The 20,475-nt window shown below is 39.7% G+C and overlaps 1 protein-coding gene across 5 annotated transcripts in view; it reads left to right on the top strand.

Annotated features, from left to right (window-relative positions):
- Positions 1-20,475, top strand: part of VEPH1 (ventricular zone expressed PH domain containing 1) — a 192,717-nt gene that overhangs the window by 160,015 nt on the left and 12,227 nt on the right. For all 5 annotated transcript variants that reach the window (XM_079766886.1, XM_079766882.1, XM_079766885.1 and 2 more), the window contains one exon: positions 10,706-10,823. In XM_079766886.1, coding sequence (XP_079623012.1) covers positions 10,706-10,823 — 118 coding nt within the window. The remainder of the gene's footprint in view (positions 1-10,705; positions 10,824-20,475) is intronic.

Genomic DNA, 20,475 nt, shown 5'->3' with positions numbered 1-20,475 from the left:
GGCTTTTTTCTGAATTGTTTTCCATTTTCACCTCCTTTGTAAGAACTGAATGCTATGGTCCATGTCTGATCAGGGCCCAGTACCTCATTATAATCCTATGTGTGTGTCTAATATTCCCTAAATGGGCACACCTCATTGAACGCTTTAATTCCAGCATCTCATTAGAGTGCTCCATTTGCTCACCTTGTTATTCCCATCCCTCCACCAATGTCCCTTTTTTACTGCTCCTCCTTTCAGTCCTCTCATCTTTTTATGTCCATTTCTTCATGCAGAGTATTAAATCCTTCCTTTTATGCTTCTCATTATTCCCTCCTTTCTGCACAGCTCATTACATCCTTCCATCTGTGAACCTCATTATGCCACTCCATTTTTATCTCATTACATCCTCATCATGCACATATTATTAGCTCCTCCATTCATGCATAGCACTGCATTCTTTCTCTCTCCTTCTTATCACAACCTGCCCTTCCCACCCTCCCCATTTAATGCTTCCATTTATAAATCGCATTACATCCCCTTAAATGCCTTTATCATTACACCCATCCATTTATGCATCTCATTACACCATTACCCATGCACATTTCTATGTGCATTTCTATTTGTACATCTCATTAGGGCCCCATCAGACATGCACATGTCATTATTCCCCTTTCAAATGTTCACGTTGCATTACATCTTGTTATGTTTGCATCTCATTACATTCAGTATCCCTAGGTTTGACAACACACTAACAAACACAGACAGATAAGTATGTCATTTGCTTTTAGAAAATGAAATATGTTTCTCGGGCACCTAACATCAGTGTTTCTTAAACAAGTCATTTATTTCAGAAAGATTTACATATATTTCTCTAGCTAGGAAACAAACAAAAAAATATTGTATTTTATGCATTTTGTATGCATAAAAAGGAGCTTCTTAGTTTGCTTTGTTCAAATCATCATCATTATCACTATTTTTTATTATTTCTTTACAGATAGTGTAATTACCCATGAATTGATTTGGGGCAAAAACTCTCTGAAGGAGACAGCTTAGGATTCTTTGTCATTTTATAGATTGAGCAGTGCATTGAAAACACTGAGAAATTAAGATGTTTCCCAAAAACTTTAGTGAATGGTGGGGGCAGGGTGCAAACTCAGATATTCTGGCTCTGAAACCTACCTTCTTTACTCCATACCACTCTGCAGGGGAAAAATAATCTTATCCTAAGTGTTACTTCTGTTGTTTAACCCATTCTACAGCACTTCCCTAGGATAGAATGTCATGTCGGCAGACTATAGGACTGGTTTGTTTTCTAAAACAAGACAACAGAACGTATTCCAAACATTTGACATTTTATGCTTATCTGTCTCCCAGTTTGGAGATTTAGATTAAAAGAGACCTTAATATGGCACTTCCCCTCCCTCCAACAGGAATAAATGCAAAAATCAGGAGAAAGACATGGTCCTTTAATGACCTTCACCCCCAAGGCAAAATAAAGGGTCTCCTCCACAAGGGGGCGTGTGGGGTACCAAGGAACACCCCCACCACAGGCAGAATCTTTCTTCCTCACAGATTCTAACCCCTGCCGGTCTCCTTGCTTCACTGCACTGTGTTCTCTAACTCACTTTTATTTTTATTAAATTCAGAAATAACTGACAAATTCAGAAAAGTAAAGACAGGTGATACCCATTCCCACCACAAGATAGAAGAGGTGCCTACATTTCTTCCACATTTAGTTCAAATAGTTCTCTTTACAAACAGAAAGAAGCTGTTGTGAATACACTCCTGAGGTTGGTATTCGTTCCCTGAGTGTTTTGGGGTTTTACATGTGTGTTATCATATTTGTGTATCTTTTGCAATATGCTTTCTGAACTTAAGATTATCTTTTAAAAATATATATCTGTTCATACATGTAGAGTTAGCTCATTCATTTTAGCATCTATTAAATTTTCCATTGTGTAAATAGGCCATCGTTCGCCTTATCCATTTCTCTACTAAGGGGTAGTTCAACTTATTATGTCTGATCACTATTACTTCACCGATACTTAGGGTTATGCTCTATCTGTTAAACGACTAAATGAGACTTTTTTGAAGTTCCCACATCATGGGAAGCAATGCCTTCTCCTTAAGTCCATGGTAAAGTCATGGTAGTTTGATCCCCTTTGTAACTGCTCCAAGCAATAAACACATCAATAAATGAATCGTTCTTAAAGTAAAACTAGACCATGGCCAAATGTTGGCATGTACTAGTGTATTAAAATAATTGTACCTGAAAAGGGTGGTCTGATTCCCAGGACCTGAAATACTTCTTATGATAGCAAAAGGCAATACAAATGGAGAGAATGCAACAATTGCTACAGAAGGATGGTTGATTTTTCTCATGATTTAAGAAACAATGCTTTAAGAAGTCCCTGGAGACTGCTGCAAGCCCCTAATGCAATCAGACAAATACGTCTGTGGTCACCAAAAAGATGGCCTGTTTCAGACATGGGAAAGGGTTGTTGGATGGTAATTCTTCCAGAAACTTCAAAGACTAGAAAGCCCTTTCATTATGATGTGGAAAAGAAATTCTTCATGCTGTGCTGGTGGGAATGTAAATTGGACAGCCATTTTGGAAAGCAATTTATCAGAACCTAGTGAAGTTAAGGACATGCATAATGTTGCATTTTTAATGTCTCATGCAAACAAGGTTTCTAGAGCAAAGCAGATCATTATTATTTACAGCAAATCACCTCACAAGTTTTCCTTTGCCTCAGTTGCCTAGGACAACACTATGAGAACCAAATATCATCTTACACATTCTAAGATCTATACTGTAGTTAGGGAACCCTGAAAATATGAATCTGGGATGTTTAAATAGGGGATGGACAGCTATTCCCACTCTTCTGCAAGAAGGGAAGAAAAATCTTTGCTCCTTGGGGAAGATGCTGGTTTCCTACTGTGGCCCTTTTGGATGCACCTAAATCTTTCCAAGGGAGGGTAAGACTAGTGTCCCCAGATTGACAACCAGGGATGTCTCCAAACCTGGGCCTCATCCCCACCTTGAAAGGTAAACGCGTACTCTGGGAAGAGAAATCTCTCGAGATGGCCTCTCACTTCTAATCAGTCATAAATTAACTTCTCAAGCTTGTTCTCTTAGCCCAGGTCCAAAGTTTCAGTAAAATTTGCGCAGAAAACGCAAACTGTGCAAAAAAGTAAAAATATTTCCTCTACAGCCTTATACCTCCCTATGATCTACTCTGGAATGATTATTCCAAAAAAATTCTTGCTCACATCCACAAGGGGACAGGTATGAGGTTATCCATTGTTGACACGGGTTCATGTAAGTGAAAAGGTGGACGCACCCTTGGGCCCATCACCAGGGGAATGGTTAGGTAAAATGTGGTGGGTGGTGGATGCACTATGAAATCACTTTGCAGCGGTAGAGGCAACTAAATACACATACAACACCATGTAGAGACCTTGAGTGAAACAAACAATAAATAGAATGCAGTCTATGACAGAACATCATTTGGGAAAATGAAAAATATACTAAATGTTGCTTATATTTTTCAAAAGTATACTAGTATGTCTGTTCAAAGACACATATCAAATTCAAAAGAGTGAGAACATATGTAAAGGGGAGATGGGAGGAGCAGTCTGGGAATGAGAGCAGTATGAGGGATAAAGGGGGAAAAAATAATACAAGAGAGGGACCTTGCTCCATAGCTGAGGAGCATAACCTCACTAACTGATTTTCAAAGGAAGAAAAAGATCCCTGGCCAGTGTTGGCCTATAGATCGAAGGGTTGAGAGTTCAATACCCATCAAGAGCAAGATCCCTGGCCAGTGTTGGCCTGCAGATCGAAGGGTTGAGAGTTCAATACCCATCAAGAGCACATACCTCAGTTGCAGATTCCCTAGTGCCGGTAGGGGCATGTGCAGGAGGCAACCAGTCAATGTGTCTCTCTCACATCAATCTCTCTCTCTCTCTCTCTCTCTCTCTCTCTCTCTCTCTCTCCCCTCCTCCCTTCTATTCTCTCTAGAAATCAGTGGGGAAAAATATCCTCAAGTGAGGATTTTTTTTAAAAAGGAAAGCCCCTCCAATGAGCTCTTTCACATCAGCACCCTGTGATCTAGTACCACATAGTAGTGCACAGTTGTACCAGATGCTCAATACATGGTTGCTAAATGCAGGTGGCCATCATCAAGTAGAAGAAAAATCACTGCAATTCTTTGCTTTCTAATGTGGCAGGAGATCCTGTGGGCGCTGGCTTTCACTGCCAACAGTCCTGGTGTCACCACTATAGAAATGTCAACATTTTCTTAACATTTTGAGAATTGGTAATCTTTTGTCCTTGCTTTCACTTTGATTTTTAAAAAAGCTTTGCTGAATTTAGTGGGCTAAAAATATTTTAATTGTATTTATAAAATACATTTATTCAACTTTACTCACTTTCATTTTCTAATCAATTCATGTGCTTTTATTAGCTTTTCTATAAAGGACTTTATATAAACTCTTGCCATGTTTACTGCCAACATTCTGTGATGAGATTATTTTTCCATGATCCTTAGATGAGTGTGAAAATTCGACTTTTTGAACCAAGTCAAATAGTCTATCACATTGGTTGTTTCTTAAATAAAAGCGTTCTTCAGAACTGCTCTCTGAAATGAATGAAACAAAGATGAGTGCCTTCTTCCAGCCACTCGGAGCCAGAGGCATAGTCAGAATTGCCAGGACTTGCCAAGAAGCAACCCAGTGCTTCCCAACATACAGGGACTCCAAGGAGAGGAAGATAGTCACGTCTACGTCATGATCTCCAGTGAAAGTAAGAAGCTTGCCACATTGACCTCATCTATTCATGTGTGCCTACAGTTATCTTACTAATTTGGGATAGAAAGGGGGAGACAGTGCAACATGTGTGACACCCGTGTTGCACACTGAACCACACTGAGTTCTTCCCGATCAGCACCCTTGCTGCCTCTGCTAAGAGTCTGTCTCCCACCTGTTGTCCCACCCTCCCTCACATACAGCCCAGCCTTCTGCCAAGTTTCAGAAAAGGCCCAACAAGTTCCATTTTCACACGTCACCTCTCCCTTCCATATTGCACAATCTGGGATAATAACATCTCTGATTTTTAAGAATGGAATTTTTGCTCTTGCAACCAGATTATATATGTTGTCATATGAAACCTATTGTAGTAAAGCCCATGAGGGCTGACAAATCCAAACAAATGCCAATTAATGGAGACAGATCAGCCAGCCCCACATCTGTTCCCAAGGGTGTAGGATGAATTTCCCAGTCGGTGAATATCCAAAAACCTGGGGGAGCTTGTTTAGAAATGTAGGTTCCCGGCCTGAACACAGGCATATGGGGTTAGGTTTCCAGGAGTGGAAGCTGTATCTGGTGTTTATAACAACTTTCCCTGGACTCCTGAGCACTGGTGATCTGGAAAAGATGAGAGTCTTGAGAGCATGAAATCAACATGCTATCATGATGAAGTCAGACAAACATTCTTCTTCAATTACTAACATTGTATTCTAAAAACTTGTTTCATAAAATTAAATAAAATGGATTCCTGTAATACACACAGAGATGCTGGTACATATTTTTTTAAAAGAAATGTGTTCTGAAAGAGCTTTATGGCCATAGCTGAATAGACATGAAAAATGAAACCCTAAATCCTATGTTTCATATAAATTAGAGATAAAGTCTGTGTGTCTCAATTAGTAAAAATGTATAAAAATTTATTGAACATCTACTATTGGCAAAGTGCTATGCTAAGTATTTTCAGAAGCTACAAAATAAATCAGTCTCCTTGCTAAGGAGCTTTAATCCAGTTAAGGGCCAAAAGATTCATACCAAAATAAGCTTAATAAGAATCACAACCAAATACTAATAATGGTATATTCCAATTTTTCTCCATGAGGAGTAGTGTGGACCCAATGAATTGCTTTCTCAATTCCTTGGAATACAAGACTGTGTCTCCTTCATCTACTTATCCTTGGTTCCTGACACCAGTTACTGTAAAAACTAAGTGTTATGAATTGAACTCAATTATAACATTTTTCAGAAATTGAAATAAATTTAAAAATCAAATTGTAGCATAAACATTCTTTTTTAAAAAGTTCCTTTCTATTCTTTTTTTTAAATATATTTGTATTGATTTCAGAGAGGAAGGGAGAGGGAAAGAGATAGAAACATCAATGATGAGAGAGAATCATTGATTGGTTGCCTCTTGCACACCTCCTACTGGGGATCAAGCCCACAACCCAGGCATGTGCTCTGATCAGGAATTGCAACCATGACCTCCTGGTTCATGGGTCAATGCTCAACCACTGAGCCATGCCAGCTGGGCCATAAATATTCTTTAGAGTCCTTTTGTTAGTATATTCATTCAATCTACAGTGTTTCTTATAAGACACTATGCCTACAAAATCTAGGACAATATAAATAATATGAAGATGAATAATATAGAAATGAATCATTAATTTTCATCCCTCAATAAATTTACTTGACACTCTGAACTCCCTATAATTAGAATATGTGCACTGGAAATAGCCATAAGGACATAAAGCTCTGCTATTATGTGAAAATATTGGGGATTATTTATACTAAAAAAAACCTCTGGTTTATGTTTCTTAAACACATACTTGAAGTATGTGCCTAGAATTGATCCTATTAACCATAGGCACACGGAGCACATGAGGCAATCTTATGTTTGTATCTGTGCAAAAATAACTTTAGAACAGAATTTAAATGTGCCAGGATCCAAACTTCTTCCAGATGTATGCTTTCACTGATTTTTGGAAAATTGCTTCTCAGTACCCTCTCACAGTACACAGACCACATTATAACATCCAGCGGCCACTTTGCACTTTTATGGAATCCATAGCGCTGACTCATGCTGTCACTGTCATCAAAATAATGTTGTAAATATCCTCTCATCTTTCCATGCTGCCTGGCTTATTTTTCCCCTAGGAGGCTTCACACGGGACTTTTTATGTAGTTTCCCAAATTCCTGCTCTCATTAATGATTTTCTTCTAAAACTGGTTAAAAACATTATTTTCCCTCCAGGGGCTTTTACCCCTCTTGAATTAGATGGTGTTTATTAGAAAAATCCTTCTTAATGGCATGCTTACTATGGTTACATATATTTTTCTTTAAGTCAGCAGAAATAATTTGGACTTCAAAATTCTTCGGGTTTTATTGAGGCCTGATTTGAAGTGCTCTTGGAAGAATGTGTCCCCTTTAGCAAAATCATTATTTTCATTGAGAATTGGCCAACAGGGCGACCTTCCCTTCTTCATGGCACAATCTCAGTATTGATTCTCAATGCTGTATAACAAATACCACAAACCTAGAAGCTTAAAACAACACATATTTGTTATCTCACAGTTTCCTCGGGTCAGGACTCTGCTTGTGACTTAGGTGGGTCTTCTGCTCAAGGATTCACAAGGCTACAAGATACTGTCTGGGCTGTGTTCTCATTTAGAGGTTGAAATGGGGAGGATCTGCTTCCAGACTCACTCAGGTTCTTGGCAGAAGTCATTTCCTGGGGTTTGTAGGCATGAAGGCCAGGATTTCTTACTGGCTATTGGCTGAAGGCTACCTTTAGGTCCTGGAAGGCCACCCACAGTTCCCTGCAATGTGGCCCTGTCCATGGGTCATTCACAACTTGGCAGTTGACTTCTTCAAGTCCAGGAGGAGAGTCTCCCTTTGCATCTAGCACAGGTTGGTGTGTGTGTGTGTGTGTGTGTGTGTGTGTGTGTGTGTGTGTACATTATGACAATCATAGGATTGATGTCCTAACACTTTTGCCATATTCTTGGTTAGAAGCAAATCACAGATCCCTCCCACACTTAAGAACAGGGGACTCTCCAAAGGGATGAACACAATTATTAGGGGGAGGGGTGTCACTGTAAGATCTGTCCATTACAATCCCATTGAAATGAAGTACTTAGAGAATGACTGACTCTACTTAGATATGAATGAGTTTTATTACTCTTCTGGAGTCTAGCTGTCTTAAAGGAAGTTTGCAATTCTCTAATCAAGTCCGTCTTAGTTCTCTTGTCTTGGAAAAAAAGGGGGGGAAGTCATGTAGAAATTCTTGGGCAATGCCTGGGAAAGCTATAGGACCCAGGAGGGTAAAGAAAATTAAGTAGAGAAATAATGACCTCAAGAATATTAAGAGATCAAATTTTCAAAAACTTAGATATCTCTGGTTGTTGGTTTGTTTGCTTGTTTTGTGATTTATTTTGCTTTGATTTCCCACCAATATTTAGAACTGCTTGTGTTTCCTCTGTCTCTCTATTCAAGTTGGCTGTTTTGCCGACTTCAACAGTTTACAGAACCGTCTATCTTCTTCAGTAGTTCTCTCTGCATGACACCTAAACCCTCTGAAGAAGGATCTGTAACTGCATGCTTTTGACTTCAGAACGTGAACACTGGGGTGGAGCTTGCCATCTGCCTTAAACTTCTTAAGTAACTCTTTACCAAGACAAATGTGGTTTATAGGTAACAACCTGGGACATTTCTGGTCTCAGGACAAGAAAAATAAAGGAACCCTTAAGTATTAAATACTTTGTTTGCTAACAGTGTTTGTGGTGAATGAAAAATTGAACTTTAATTGTGTGGAAAATAGGGAAGTGATTTGCATGCCAATGGCCAAGTACAGACTTCAGAGACTTAGCAGTTTTGAAACTGGTATTTATGAACATCTGTTTTTTCCTCCATAAATTTTAATATGGATTTCATCCTTTGAAACCTACAAAACTCCCAGGTGCTTCTTCAGTCTTTATCTTGGGAACATGGTTTTAAGAAAAAAAATGTTTAAGCCTCCTTTTTTTCATTAAACACATTTGAAGTCACTTTTGTTGAAACAACATTCTGTATGTACAGTGCCTGATGGAATGCCTAAAATATGGTATTAAATGTTAGCAACTTGAAATGCTGTGTTCAGCATGTGGAGCCTCCAAAACGTCCAATCCAAGCACATGAGCTGTAATAATCTTAATAAAGGATGTTTGAAAATGATTCATTTCTAGTCCCAGCTTATACCTTTCATTATTCCGCATGTGTTTATTTAATGCTTGCTTATGTGATGGGCACTTTTAGGTACTGAGTTTGCAATAGCCAAATCGACAGACAAAACCCCTGCCCTCATTGGGTTTATGTTCCAGTGAGTGTGAATATTCTCTAAAACGAAGTCCTTTTAAAATTCTCATTATACCGTTTGTAGTCCATCCATAAACTTTTCACTGGGCCTGAAAACCAATGACATTAATCCATTCCTGATGCCAGACTAGACTTTGGGAATACAACTGTGAACAAGGTAGGTATATCTGCCCTCAATAAGCTTAGAGTCTAACATATTTCTCACCTCTATCAACAAATATAGACCTGGGAAACCAGAACTTTGTGGCAGAATATGGGTAACTACTTGATCATTCTCTATTTTAGGTCCACCATAAGCAGTTCACCCCTCAGCTCTTGGACACACTAGGAGATGTTACTATGGGTAGGAGAGAAGAGTATGTGGGCCAGCCTAGCAGGTGTGGCTCAGTGGTTGAGCATCCACCTAGGAACCAAGAGTTCATTGGTTTGATTCCCAGTACGGGCACATACTGAGGTTGTGGGCTTAATCCACAGTAGGGGGAGTGCAGGAGGCAACCCATCAATGATGTTTCTCATTGATGTTCCTATCTATCCCTCTCCCTTTCTCTCTTGCTCTAAAAATCAAGAAACATTTTTTTTAAAGAGTGTGTGGGCCAGCAGAAGAGAAATAAAATAACAGCTCAACAGAGGATAAACACATAAGTTGGCTAGGCACGTGCAAGGCTAGCAAGAACATTAATTCCCTCTTAGGAAAGCAACCTTTTAAGAGTGCAGTTCTGGCCGCCCTGTAGCAGAGGATACTCGTCATTTGCATAATAGCAAAGCCTCAGGAGGACAGTAGAGCTATTTAATTTGGTTAGGCTAATCGTTTTCCATCCATTCACGGCGTAATGGAAACTCTCTCCTCTGCCTCTTAAATAGGAACACACTGGCACAATGCCACAGGACACATAAAGCATGGTCAGTCTTCTTGGTGTGTCAATTCTACTCAACCATTTGGAGGGGGAAAGGTTAATTAATTTACTGATACGTAATTTAAGACATTATTTCCCATTAAAACCAATAAAGCTATATTAGGGAATAAATTGTAAAATTTGCATACACTTTTAAGATAAAGCATACAACTAAAGCAATACTGGGGCCAAGGGCTGAAGGATTAAGCCCTTCTTCATATTTTCCATCAATCCCCTGCAAAACCAACCTAATAACAATAATTTTTAATAGAAATAATTGACTCTCAAGTTCATGTCAAGGGCACCTAAAAGACAAATCCCCCAATAGTGTTCCTTTTAACCACACGGCCACCTGGATAGCCCTTCTTTTTAGAAATTCTGGCACTGTGTCTAGATGCAATAACATTCTGGGTACTTCAGGCTCTGACCCCTCACCACTTACCCTGCTGCCCAGCCCTGGGGCCGTGCCCACTGCATTTAAGACACTCCCGGAAGAGTTTGCGATGCTGTTCTTTTCCACAGTGAGGGGAGAGGGGTCTTCTGAACACTCCCTCCTCGTCCTTAGCACTGAGACTGAGCATTGGCCATCCTGCGTCCAAGGCCCCCTTTCCAGTTTCAGAATGCCATGCAGCAGGCAGATCGCTTATGTTCCCTGTGCTTTGTGTTCCTGAAACAGGATCTGGACCAGGTACAGCTCCATCTGGAAGAAGTGAGGTTCTTTGACGTGTTTGGCTTCAGCGAAGCAGCAGGAGCATGGCAATGCTTCATGTGCAACAACCCTGAAAAAGCAACCGGTGAGAGACACCCCCCTTACTGCTCCAAATCATGTGTACCCCTGGGGATTGACAGGGACCTCTGAGCCCCACTGTTCTAGTTGGCCCTCTTCTTGCCTAAACATCCTCAGCTGCAATAACACGCAGAGGTGTGCCTGATGGCCTCTGCTCAGTTCTGAGAACGGTATCTCATCAAAGTGGGAGTGAGGAAAAGAGCTGCTGAAAGGGAGAGACACATAAACCAGAAGTGAGCGAGAGAAACAATACCTTTTATATGTAGCTGCCAAGAAAGCAGTACTGGCCACTTAGCCCTGGAACCATTCTTCATTTCCACACAAATGACCATGAGGGTTAGAGGGAAAAGGAGCATTCTGTCCAGAGCCTCAAAAAAATGAGAGAGCACTTAATGAATGAATGAGCACACAGACCATGTCATCTCCCAGTCATCCCTTACACTTTGCTTTATGATTAAACTGTGTAAAAAAAATAGTTATAAACACTTAAAGAGAAAGGACTTATTTGAGGAATAACTTCATAACTGGTTATTCTTTCCCTTCCTTCCTGCTGCCCAATGAATTTAGCCTACTTCCCTGCCCTAAAAATAATAATTGTTAGTGAATATGAGCCAAGCTCTGTGTTAAACATGTCAGATACTTCATTTAATCTTCACAGTAATCTTATGAGGTTAGTACTAATATTATCTCAGTTTTTACTGATGCAGAAACTGAGGCATGGAGCAACTTGGTAACTGCACAAAGCCCCACAGGTGGGAACTCAACCTGCCTCCAGAGCCCACAGTCTTAACCATTTCACCCTTCTGTCTCCTGGTTATACTGGTCCCAACCTGACCAGTGGAAATTGGGTGGTAATAAGCCTATGTTCAAAAGTGATGCTGTCCTTGGAATATGTCATCAGTGATTTGCCCTCGGAGAGGACACAGTTCTTAACACAAGCTCAGGAACTGCAATGCAGACCAAGGAAGCAGTGTTAAAACACTGTTGAACCCGGCCGGTGTGGCTCAGTGGTTGAATGTTGACAACATGCACCAAAAAGTCACTGGTTCGATTCCTGGTCAGGGCACATGCCCAGGTTGTGGGCTCACTCTCCAGTGGGGAGTGCGCAGGAAGCAGCCAACTGATGTTACTCTCTCATCAATGTTTCTGTCTCTCTCTAAAAAAAATCAAGAAAAAAGAAAAACCACTGTTGAGCACAAAGCCACTTTGTAGACGAGCCATCCTCGAGAGAGCCATTGATTATACCACCTGTACCTGTGCCTTTAATTTTAGAATTTTTGCAGCTTAGAGATTACCCACTGTGGCAAGTCTATCCTCTTGCAAACTGCCAAGATGTTGAGGCTGAATAGGGGAAAAAAAATGTGTTTATTTGGCCAGATGGAGATGTGAGGGGATCGCAGAGAAGCACCAATTAAAATGTATTACCCCATGGAGAAGGGGTGGATGGAAGAGGCTGGCAGACAAGGACGCAGCCTTGGTGAGGCAGATGGTTGGCTGGTTAGTCAGGATTGAGCTGATCCAGAGCGAACACCCCAATTTTTAGAAAGTTAATTCGAGCAAATGAGGAATTGGGGAATTGAATGTCTCCATTACAAACATTTCTAATGTCACCTAGGAAAAGAGCTTAAAAGAAACGTTGAGAGCACGGCGAAGTAAGGTGTGTATCATAGGTGGCTCTGAGCGGCCCATCAGAATTTCCATTCAGTGAGCTGGGTCCTTAGTTCAATAAACAGTTCATCGTATCTGGCCCAGGGAGGCCTCGGGAAAGGGATGGAAAGTTAAAAATACGAAGTGTTCCTTTAATATATGTTTTCTCAAATTCACTGCCATGCACTTGAAAACAATTATTTTGCACATTCTTTCTTATGTGTGTTCCTCACAGTTAAATATAGACTGAGAACTTATAGCAATAAAAATTCAAACAAGGCCAATATTTTACAGCAGAACATATTGAATCAAAATGTTTGGCCCTGAGAACTTCAGTGTGCTTGGATTTCTTTGTTCAATTCATTTTCCTTCATGAAAGGGGGTTTGAGTCGGAGAGAAGTCCTATTTTAAACTCAGATTTTCACCAAAAGCTCTTGAATCTCTGAAAAGTTTACATGGTTGTTGATCTTATTTTTATATAAGCATATGAATTATATATTTAATCTAAGTGAAAGGTCTAACAAAATACTGATGGTACATATATTATTCATGGAGATAATATCTGCATTCATATCCTACTAAAATTGTAAGTTTAAAGATGATCAAGACATAGGAGTAAATATTTTGTGATTTGGTTATGTATGCCTGGCATAGTAGTGGCATCGCATTTTTCATTTATGCAATGCATATTTATTGAGTTGGTTAAATGCCTCCTACAGGCCAAGTGTTGAATAATGAATAAGGTACAATATCTTTGCTCCAAAAGGATTCATAATCCACTTAGGACTAGAAGACACAGATAGAAAAATCTAGCATACTTCCTAGTATATTTTTAGCACACAATAAATACTTGTTGAGTAAGTGAATGAAAGAATGAATGAATGTTTAGAAATGGCAAAGCCAACGCCTTAAATATTAAAATATGATGTTTCAATATTGTAATTATGTGTGAAGGATGTCAAATACATCACTATTCCATACCCAGTACATTTGGAATCTTGTCAATGGAGTTTGGAACTTGTTTCCTTCTTGAGAGAAGTCACCGCATGTAACACAAAGGGTCCACTTCCCTTCCTGTCCAGGGCTGGACATTCTGTGCCGAGTCCTGTTACTCCGCGGGGTGTCACCAGTGGCCCCGCAGGGTCCAGATGTCCTGTCAGCCTCAGGAAGGAGGGTCTAGAGAAGTAGGATTGTAGTCTAAAACAAAAGGCTGAAGAAACTAGATTTGGGTTTGTTTTTTTAAGGTACTGACAAATGATATAGTAACTGTTGTCAAGAATGTATTGTTCCAGTATTGAAAAAATATATTTGCAGCATTTCCATAAATGAGGAACACACACAAGGCAATTAGAAGTTCAATTAGACATACTGAAATATAAATATTTCTTAGTGTGGAGATGGAACTTATGGCACTCCAGAAATTGACAGCCAATCAGCTGGCTTACATGGTCACTTAAGTACATTCCCCTCTTCAGGTAAAAATCTCATCACTCCACCAACTCTACCACCAACACACAGAAATATCTCTGTTTAGTATCTGTTAGTCAATAAAAAAAATATTTTTATCCAATTAGATACAGGTAAAGTCAGAGGAAACTGAATGCTAGAGTAGTGTTAAGGTCCAAAAATGGCTGCAATTGTTAGCATTTATCATGCTAACTCTGTGCTAAACTTTACATGCATTTTTTTTATATATTCTCATCATTAAGTAATTTTCCCAAGGTAACACAGCTACTAAGCAGAACTAGGATTTTAAAATCTAGGTTAATTCCTGAACCTGAAACTTCAATCTCTAGGCCAAATCCAAGTTAAGGACATGGAATATTGGAAATTCCAAGCATGATTATTCAAATTTCTTATCATGGAGAGAACAACGAGTGAACTACCTCCCTGCCAACTTATTCCACTTAAAGAAGAGCAGGGACTTGGTGCAATAATGTGTGAGTCATGATTACATGCGGGAAATGGTTACATTAGAAACTATTTCCAGACTCTCCAATTGCTGATTCAGTTTCTGATAATCAGTTTATAAAAGTCCTGAGTAGATTAGAAAATTACTGAAATAACTCGAGAGTCCTGGGAGACTTGCCTGGTAGTGTTTCTTGCCAATCCCTTTATTCCACACGAACGGGAGGATGGAGCTTGAGCAAGTAGATTTAACAGAACAGCTCTTATTTCTGGAAAACCAAGCAAATCTGTTTATCAGTCACCTCCTGTCCTGGAATAGCTGGTGCACGTTAACAGTAGGAGTTAGTCAGCTGGCTGTCCTGGAACACGTCTGGCTTTCTTTCAGACACATTTTTCACAAGGACGAGGGATAACTAGGTCATAACTTTCACTCCTGTTCCTTGAGACTTGTGGGATGCCTATCCTCTTACGCCCTACAAAAAAACAACAACTGCAAGACGGCTCTGTCTTCCTCCACAAATCTGAACACTCCCCATTGTGAATCTCTCTGAGTCATTAGATATTTAGATTCTGCATGTGATTGTCAATAGGAGGTCTCCTTAGGTTATAAAGGAAAATGAAAGAATTTTTTTTCAGACAACCTGCTATCATGATTCCTCTTCAGAACTTGATGTCAAACATTTGTGCTGTAAGAGCATGCTGTTATATACATGGCAAGTAGAGATGGTTTCAAAATTATATCAGCATAAGAAAAGCCTTTGTAAGGAGATCTGTGACTATCCTTTGCTGGACACCTTCAGGGTGAGCTAGGTGACCTTCCATTCCAGACGTCAATGTGAAAATAGGCTAAGGGACCTCTGAAGACCCAACTGTAGGACACAAATAGCCTTGTAAGTCCATTCACATGGAACGTTTCCATTTAATATCAGTGTCAATGGTCATGGAACTTTAAAGGTGACAAAAGAAAACCCATTTTGGATTTATGCAATGGCTGGGTTTGTGTTATAACGCCTTCCCTCCTACCACACATCAGAAATTGTCATACATGCTAAGTGTCGTTAGAGCACCAAAACCAGCGAACTGCATGTGTAGGACATTTCCACATCTACCTACCGCTAGTGACTCCTGAATATGTACTGATTATGTAAAACCTCAGCCTGCTGTTCAAAGATACTTTGAGTTATGTTATGCCAAAACAAAAACACATTTCTCAACTGAAGTAAGTTATTATCCTGGAATCTTCTTCCTTTCCCCCTCTTCCCATGGTTTATGCCTCTCTGGGCATTACTCTCTCTGTTAAATCTTCCCACCTTCTCAGAAACTCTATTGTATTGATTACCATTTCTCTCTCTCTCTCTCTCTCTAATCAATTCTCCATACCAACTGAATCCTCCCATTGGCTTTTAAACACACTCAACTGGCTTACTCTCTCCTTTCTCTTCACCTGCTGCCTCTCTCTCACCTCCTCTTTAAAGCCAAATGAGTTGCCAATGCTCAATCTCTGCACACCCTTGCCTCCTTCTCCTCCTGACTCAACCCCTCTCTGTCTGGCTCCTGAGCCATTATCTCTACGGCCATTAAAGTCCTGCAAGTCACCCACGCACTGGATATGTTTCAGTCCTTGTGCTACTTGCCTTGTCGCAGCATTCAACTCTGTTGACCATTTCCACCTTCTTCAAATATTTTCTTCCCTGAACTTCTGTAACACACTCCTCTGCTCTCCTTCCGACTCTGTAGACACTTCTCAGCCTCCTTTCCAGGCCCACCTTCCTCTCTCCAGCTATTCACTGTTAGAGCATCTCCCTCCTCCTCACTGTACACACTATCCCCAGTCAATCCTGCAGATTCTGCAGCTTAATAACCACTTGGATGAGAAAACTCCCAACTGTGCATATGCAGTCCCGGCCTCTCTTGAACTCTAGATATACATCTACCACGGCCTACTCAACTGCTTCAAAGGCACCTCAAACTCGGCTCATTAAATTAAAACTTATGGTTGTCTCACCCTTGTCCTAAAAACCACTTGGTTTTCTTCCAGAATTTCCTATCTCAGTAAACACAACATCACTTATTCTGTTGCACCAGCCAGCAACCCACTATTGTCTCCCTCACCCCCTTCCAATCCATCATCCAATATTGTGAATTTCTTAATTTCTTTCAACTCTGTCTGCTTCTCTCTATTGCCCTAGAGCAAGATGCCATCACCTTTTACCTAAAATAAAGGCAATAGCCTCCTAACTGAGCTAATCTGGACCCTATTGATCTCCCTCCCACACTCAGACAGAATGATTTCTTTAAAGCAAAAAGCTGATGGTGCCAGCCCCTACACAAAACCTTACAATAACTCTCCACCGCTCTTATTTTGAAGACCAAACTCCATAACATGCCCCTCACAACCTCAAATGCAATGGTCTTTCCAAGTCTCATCTTGTCCCATACACTGTTCCTCTCTGCTCTGGTGGGAAGGACCTTCAATCCATTTCCATACACACCCCACTTCTTCCTGACATCGGGCTTTTGTACATGCTGTTTTTCTGCACAGAGTGCTCTTTCTCCCATCCTCGCCCAGTTAATTAACATGGATTTTAGCCTTCCCATTACAACTCAAATTCACTGCCATGGGAATCCCTCAGTCACCTCCCTAACTAATACCTAGATCCTCAAAGCACCTAGGACCTGTTCTCATAACACTTATTACAGCTGCCATCTCGTTCTTTTTAACTTGTGAGTGTTTGATGAATATGTATTTCCTCCAGTAAATAGTAAGTTCTATGAAGGACTTACTATTTAAGTCCTTCCATATTCATCCATCCATTCTCAATCCCTGGCACAATAAATATTTACCAAATAAGTGAATATCCAAAGTTTGTACCTTCTCAGAAATTTTTTAGGAAAATTTTTCTGAGGCAAATGGTAACAAATTCATGAATTCACAGTGATACATTTCAAGATAAAAAATCATATTCATATTTTGACATTCCTGGTGTACTTTGTGCGTCAAATGTATTCTTCATATAAACAATATCTTCTTAAATAAGTTATTTTCAAAGATATTATGACATCATTTTATTTCACGGAGAGTAAGGTATTGTGGGTGTATGCATATAATCAAATACACACAGAGTGTGATGGTGTATAGGTCATACATAAACTTTCCAGTGCAGACATTGTAAAACCTCTATTTATTGCCAAATGGTTTGAGGCCTCAACCACAACAGATAGAACTTGTGTTAAATAATTCCATAAAAACATTATAGACGATGCCTTAGAATGTGGGAAAATGGCTAAGATGTTTTCAACTTGTACAACCCAAACAAAATGACCCTCCTTATCACAGACCTGGTGCAAGTATGTCAGATCTGTGTTTTGCCATGTAAGGAAAGCTATATAATGCACAGGCAGTGTGGGAAAGCACTCAACATTTAAAACTTTCTAAAATCCTATAGCCAGATGTTGCCCATAATCCCTATCCATGGGATCATATCAATAGGATGGCAACGTGGGACCAACATGGAAAATGTCTTTGCAGCCTTTTCTTATTCAAAGGTCAATTCTAAGATTGAACAATTATTTCCATTCATTTCCACCATTCCTGATCTTTTCCGATGGGTCCCTATCAATCATTACTTGGCAAGTGTGTGCCAATCTTCTTTTATATCTTCTCATAAAAACACAGAGGTAGCCAAAAATTACTGCTCAGAACTACTGAAAAGGTTACTTTCTTGGCAAGTGACTTTAGAATTTTTGTTTCACTGATGACACAGTAAATAAGCCAAATTTCATAAACACTGATCCTGAGCATTTTTTTTCTATAACTCTGTTGACTTAAGCCAAGGATATGCGTATGATCTTATACTACTACCTTATTTTTTTAATTTCATGCAAAGGTCATAACAATTTTTTTCAGATGTTTTTAAAATATATTTGTATTGATTTCAGAGAGGAAGAGAGAGGGAGAGATAGAAACATTAATGTTGAGAGAGTGTCATTGATCCGCTGCCTCCTGCATGCCCCCTACTAGGGATTGAGCCCACAACCCGGGCATATGCCCTTGATGGGAATTGAGCCCTGGACCCTTTAGTCTACAGGATGAAGCTCTATGCACTGAGCCAAACCTGCTAGGGCAACAATTTTATTCCCACCATTGGTTTTGCAGTTTTACTATTTTATATATTATATGATCGATTACTATGATTTATCCTGAGGCTTCCATCATTTTCTAGAAGTTTCTAAGCTCCAGTAAAAACACCTGGGGATCTTGTTAAGAAGGGTGATCCCTCCCCCATCAAAAAATTGTGATTCAGGAGGTTTGGAGTGGTGCCTTGGAATGTGCCTTTTAATAACCCAGCAGTTAATTCCAATGTAGGTGGCCCTCAGAACAGAGTTTGGAACCATTGCTCTACAGACATACAAAATAGTAGTCCTGGGGCTTTTTAGATCAATATTTCAGTGATTGGTAGAGAAGCCAAGAAAGCATATTACATTTTGATGGGCATGAAATGATCGAGAAAGGAAGCCATTCAGTCACATGTAAAAGTGCCCTCAAAGGTCTGCTGTCAAATTGAGTTTGTCTGTACTATTTTGGACCCACAGCATCCTGTAGGATGTTACAAAATCTATGCTGGATTATGCCTCCTCATTTATTCACTACTGACAAGGTATGGCACTCTAATACACTGCCTGGATATTCATAACAAACATGCCATTCACTACGATCCTTAGTGATTTCAAAAACCACAGACGCTCAGTCTGCTAAATGTGGCTCCCATGACCTCCTCATTTAATAATGCTTCTATCCCTCTTTAAGCATATTCTCTGCAATCATAGTTGGCTTTATTACAACTGGCACATACACACACACAAATCAGTAAAACCATGGAAGGAAATTAAAGTAAATTTGAGACTCTCAATACATACAAAGAAATTCCCCACAGACTATATAGGAGTTGTAAGTCCCAGAAGCAGGGATTTCAAGGCGGGGGAGAATGTTAAGACATATTTTCTCTCAATTTTTATTTAAAAATTATGTATTTGATATTTATAACTTTTCTTTCAGAATATGTCTTCTTTTGAAGGTTTTTATCTTTAACAGTCAGTAAAGAGTATTTAAGAATTCAAATATCATAAATTAGATTCATGACAAATTCAATTATGGGGTATTCCTTCACAATGCAATACTTTCAAGCAAAAGTTGCATAAACTGGAAAGTATACAGTAGAAGTAATTTCTGAGTCTGAAAGTCGGTGTGCAATGTGAATAGTATTTATGTGGGGATCACCATCTACTGTCATAAGAACAAGCAGGAAATCTGGAGGAAAAGGGAGAAACCACAGGTAGAGTGAAAAACATTCCCAATGCAGCCCAATCCATTATTGGATTGGCTTGAAAATGGAAGTCTTGGTGGATAAAAGGATCAATTACCCAAAAACAGGAGCTTATCTCCTTTTGGGGACCTTGAATTGCCTGTCACACCTTAAGTTAAAAGCCTGCAGTCCTTGATCCTTGAAAGGGTTCTTGTCTCACGCTGAATTCTCTCACTATGCCTAATGCTTTCATGTATGTTTCATTACATTCTAGATTGGAGGGAGAGAGATGGGTTTTATCCAAGAATCATCAGGATATGGTATTTATAAAAACTAACTGTTCATCATTATAATAAAAGGATGAGGATGATTGTTTTATGTTGATAATGATCATGATCATGATCATGATCATGATTATAGTAACAACTTTATGGTGCTTTTATGTGCCTTTAATGATGGTAGTTAAAGTCCACTTGGGGTTACATGGCTTCAACTGCAAGATTCAGGCTGAACTTCAGCCACCACTCACCATCTTGGCTGTGTGCTCTACAGCAGTGAACAGCCTGCACAGCCATTCATGGTGGCCCTGTTGTTAAACATGACAACTCTAGAGAGGAGGAGGCTAAAGCTCACTGAAGTTAAATAACTTGCACAAGACCAGTCAGCTGTTAGGTAGCAGACTCTGGACTTCAACTAAACTATAAACTACAGGCCTCTACCAGAAAAATGTTTTTTGGTTCAGCCCTATATGATCTATGGTAATGAGGACTAAACATGAATTAAAACAAACCATATTTCAAT

The sequence above is a fragment of the Cnephaeus nilssonii genome (assembly GCF_951640355.1).
Source record: "Cnephaeus nilssonii genome assembly, chromosome: 3".
NCBI classification, from domain to species: domain Eukaryota; kingdom Metazoa; phylum Chordata; class Mammalia; order Chiroptera; family Vespertilionidae; genus Cnephaeus; species Cnephaeus nilssonii.
Note: the sequence above shows the minus strand (reverse complement) of the source record. Positions and strands in the feature narration are given on the sequence as shown.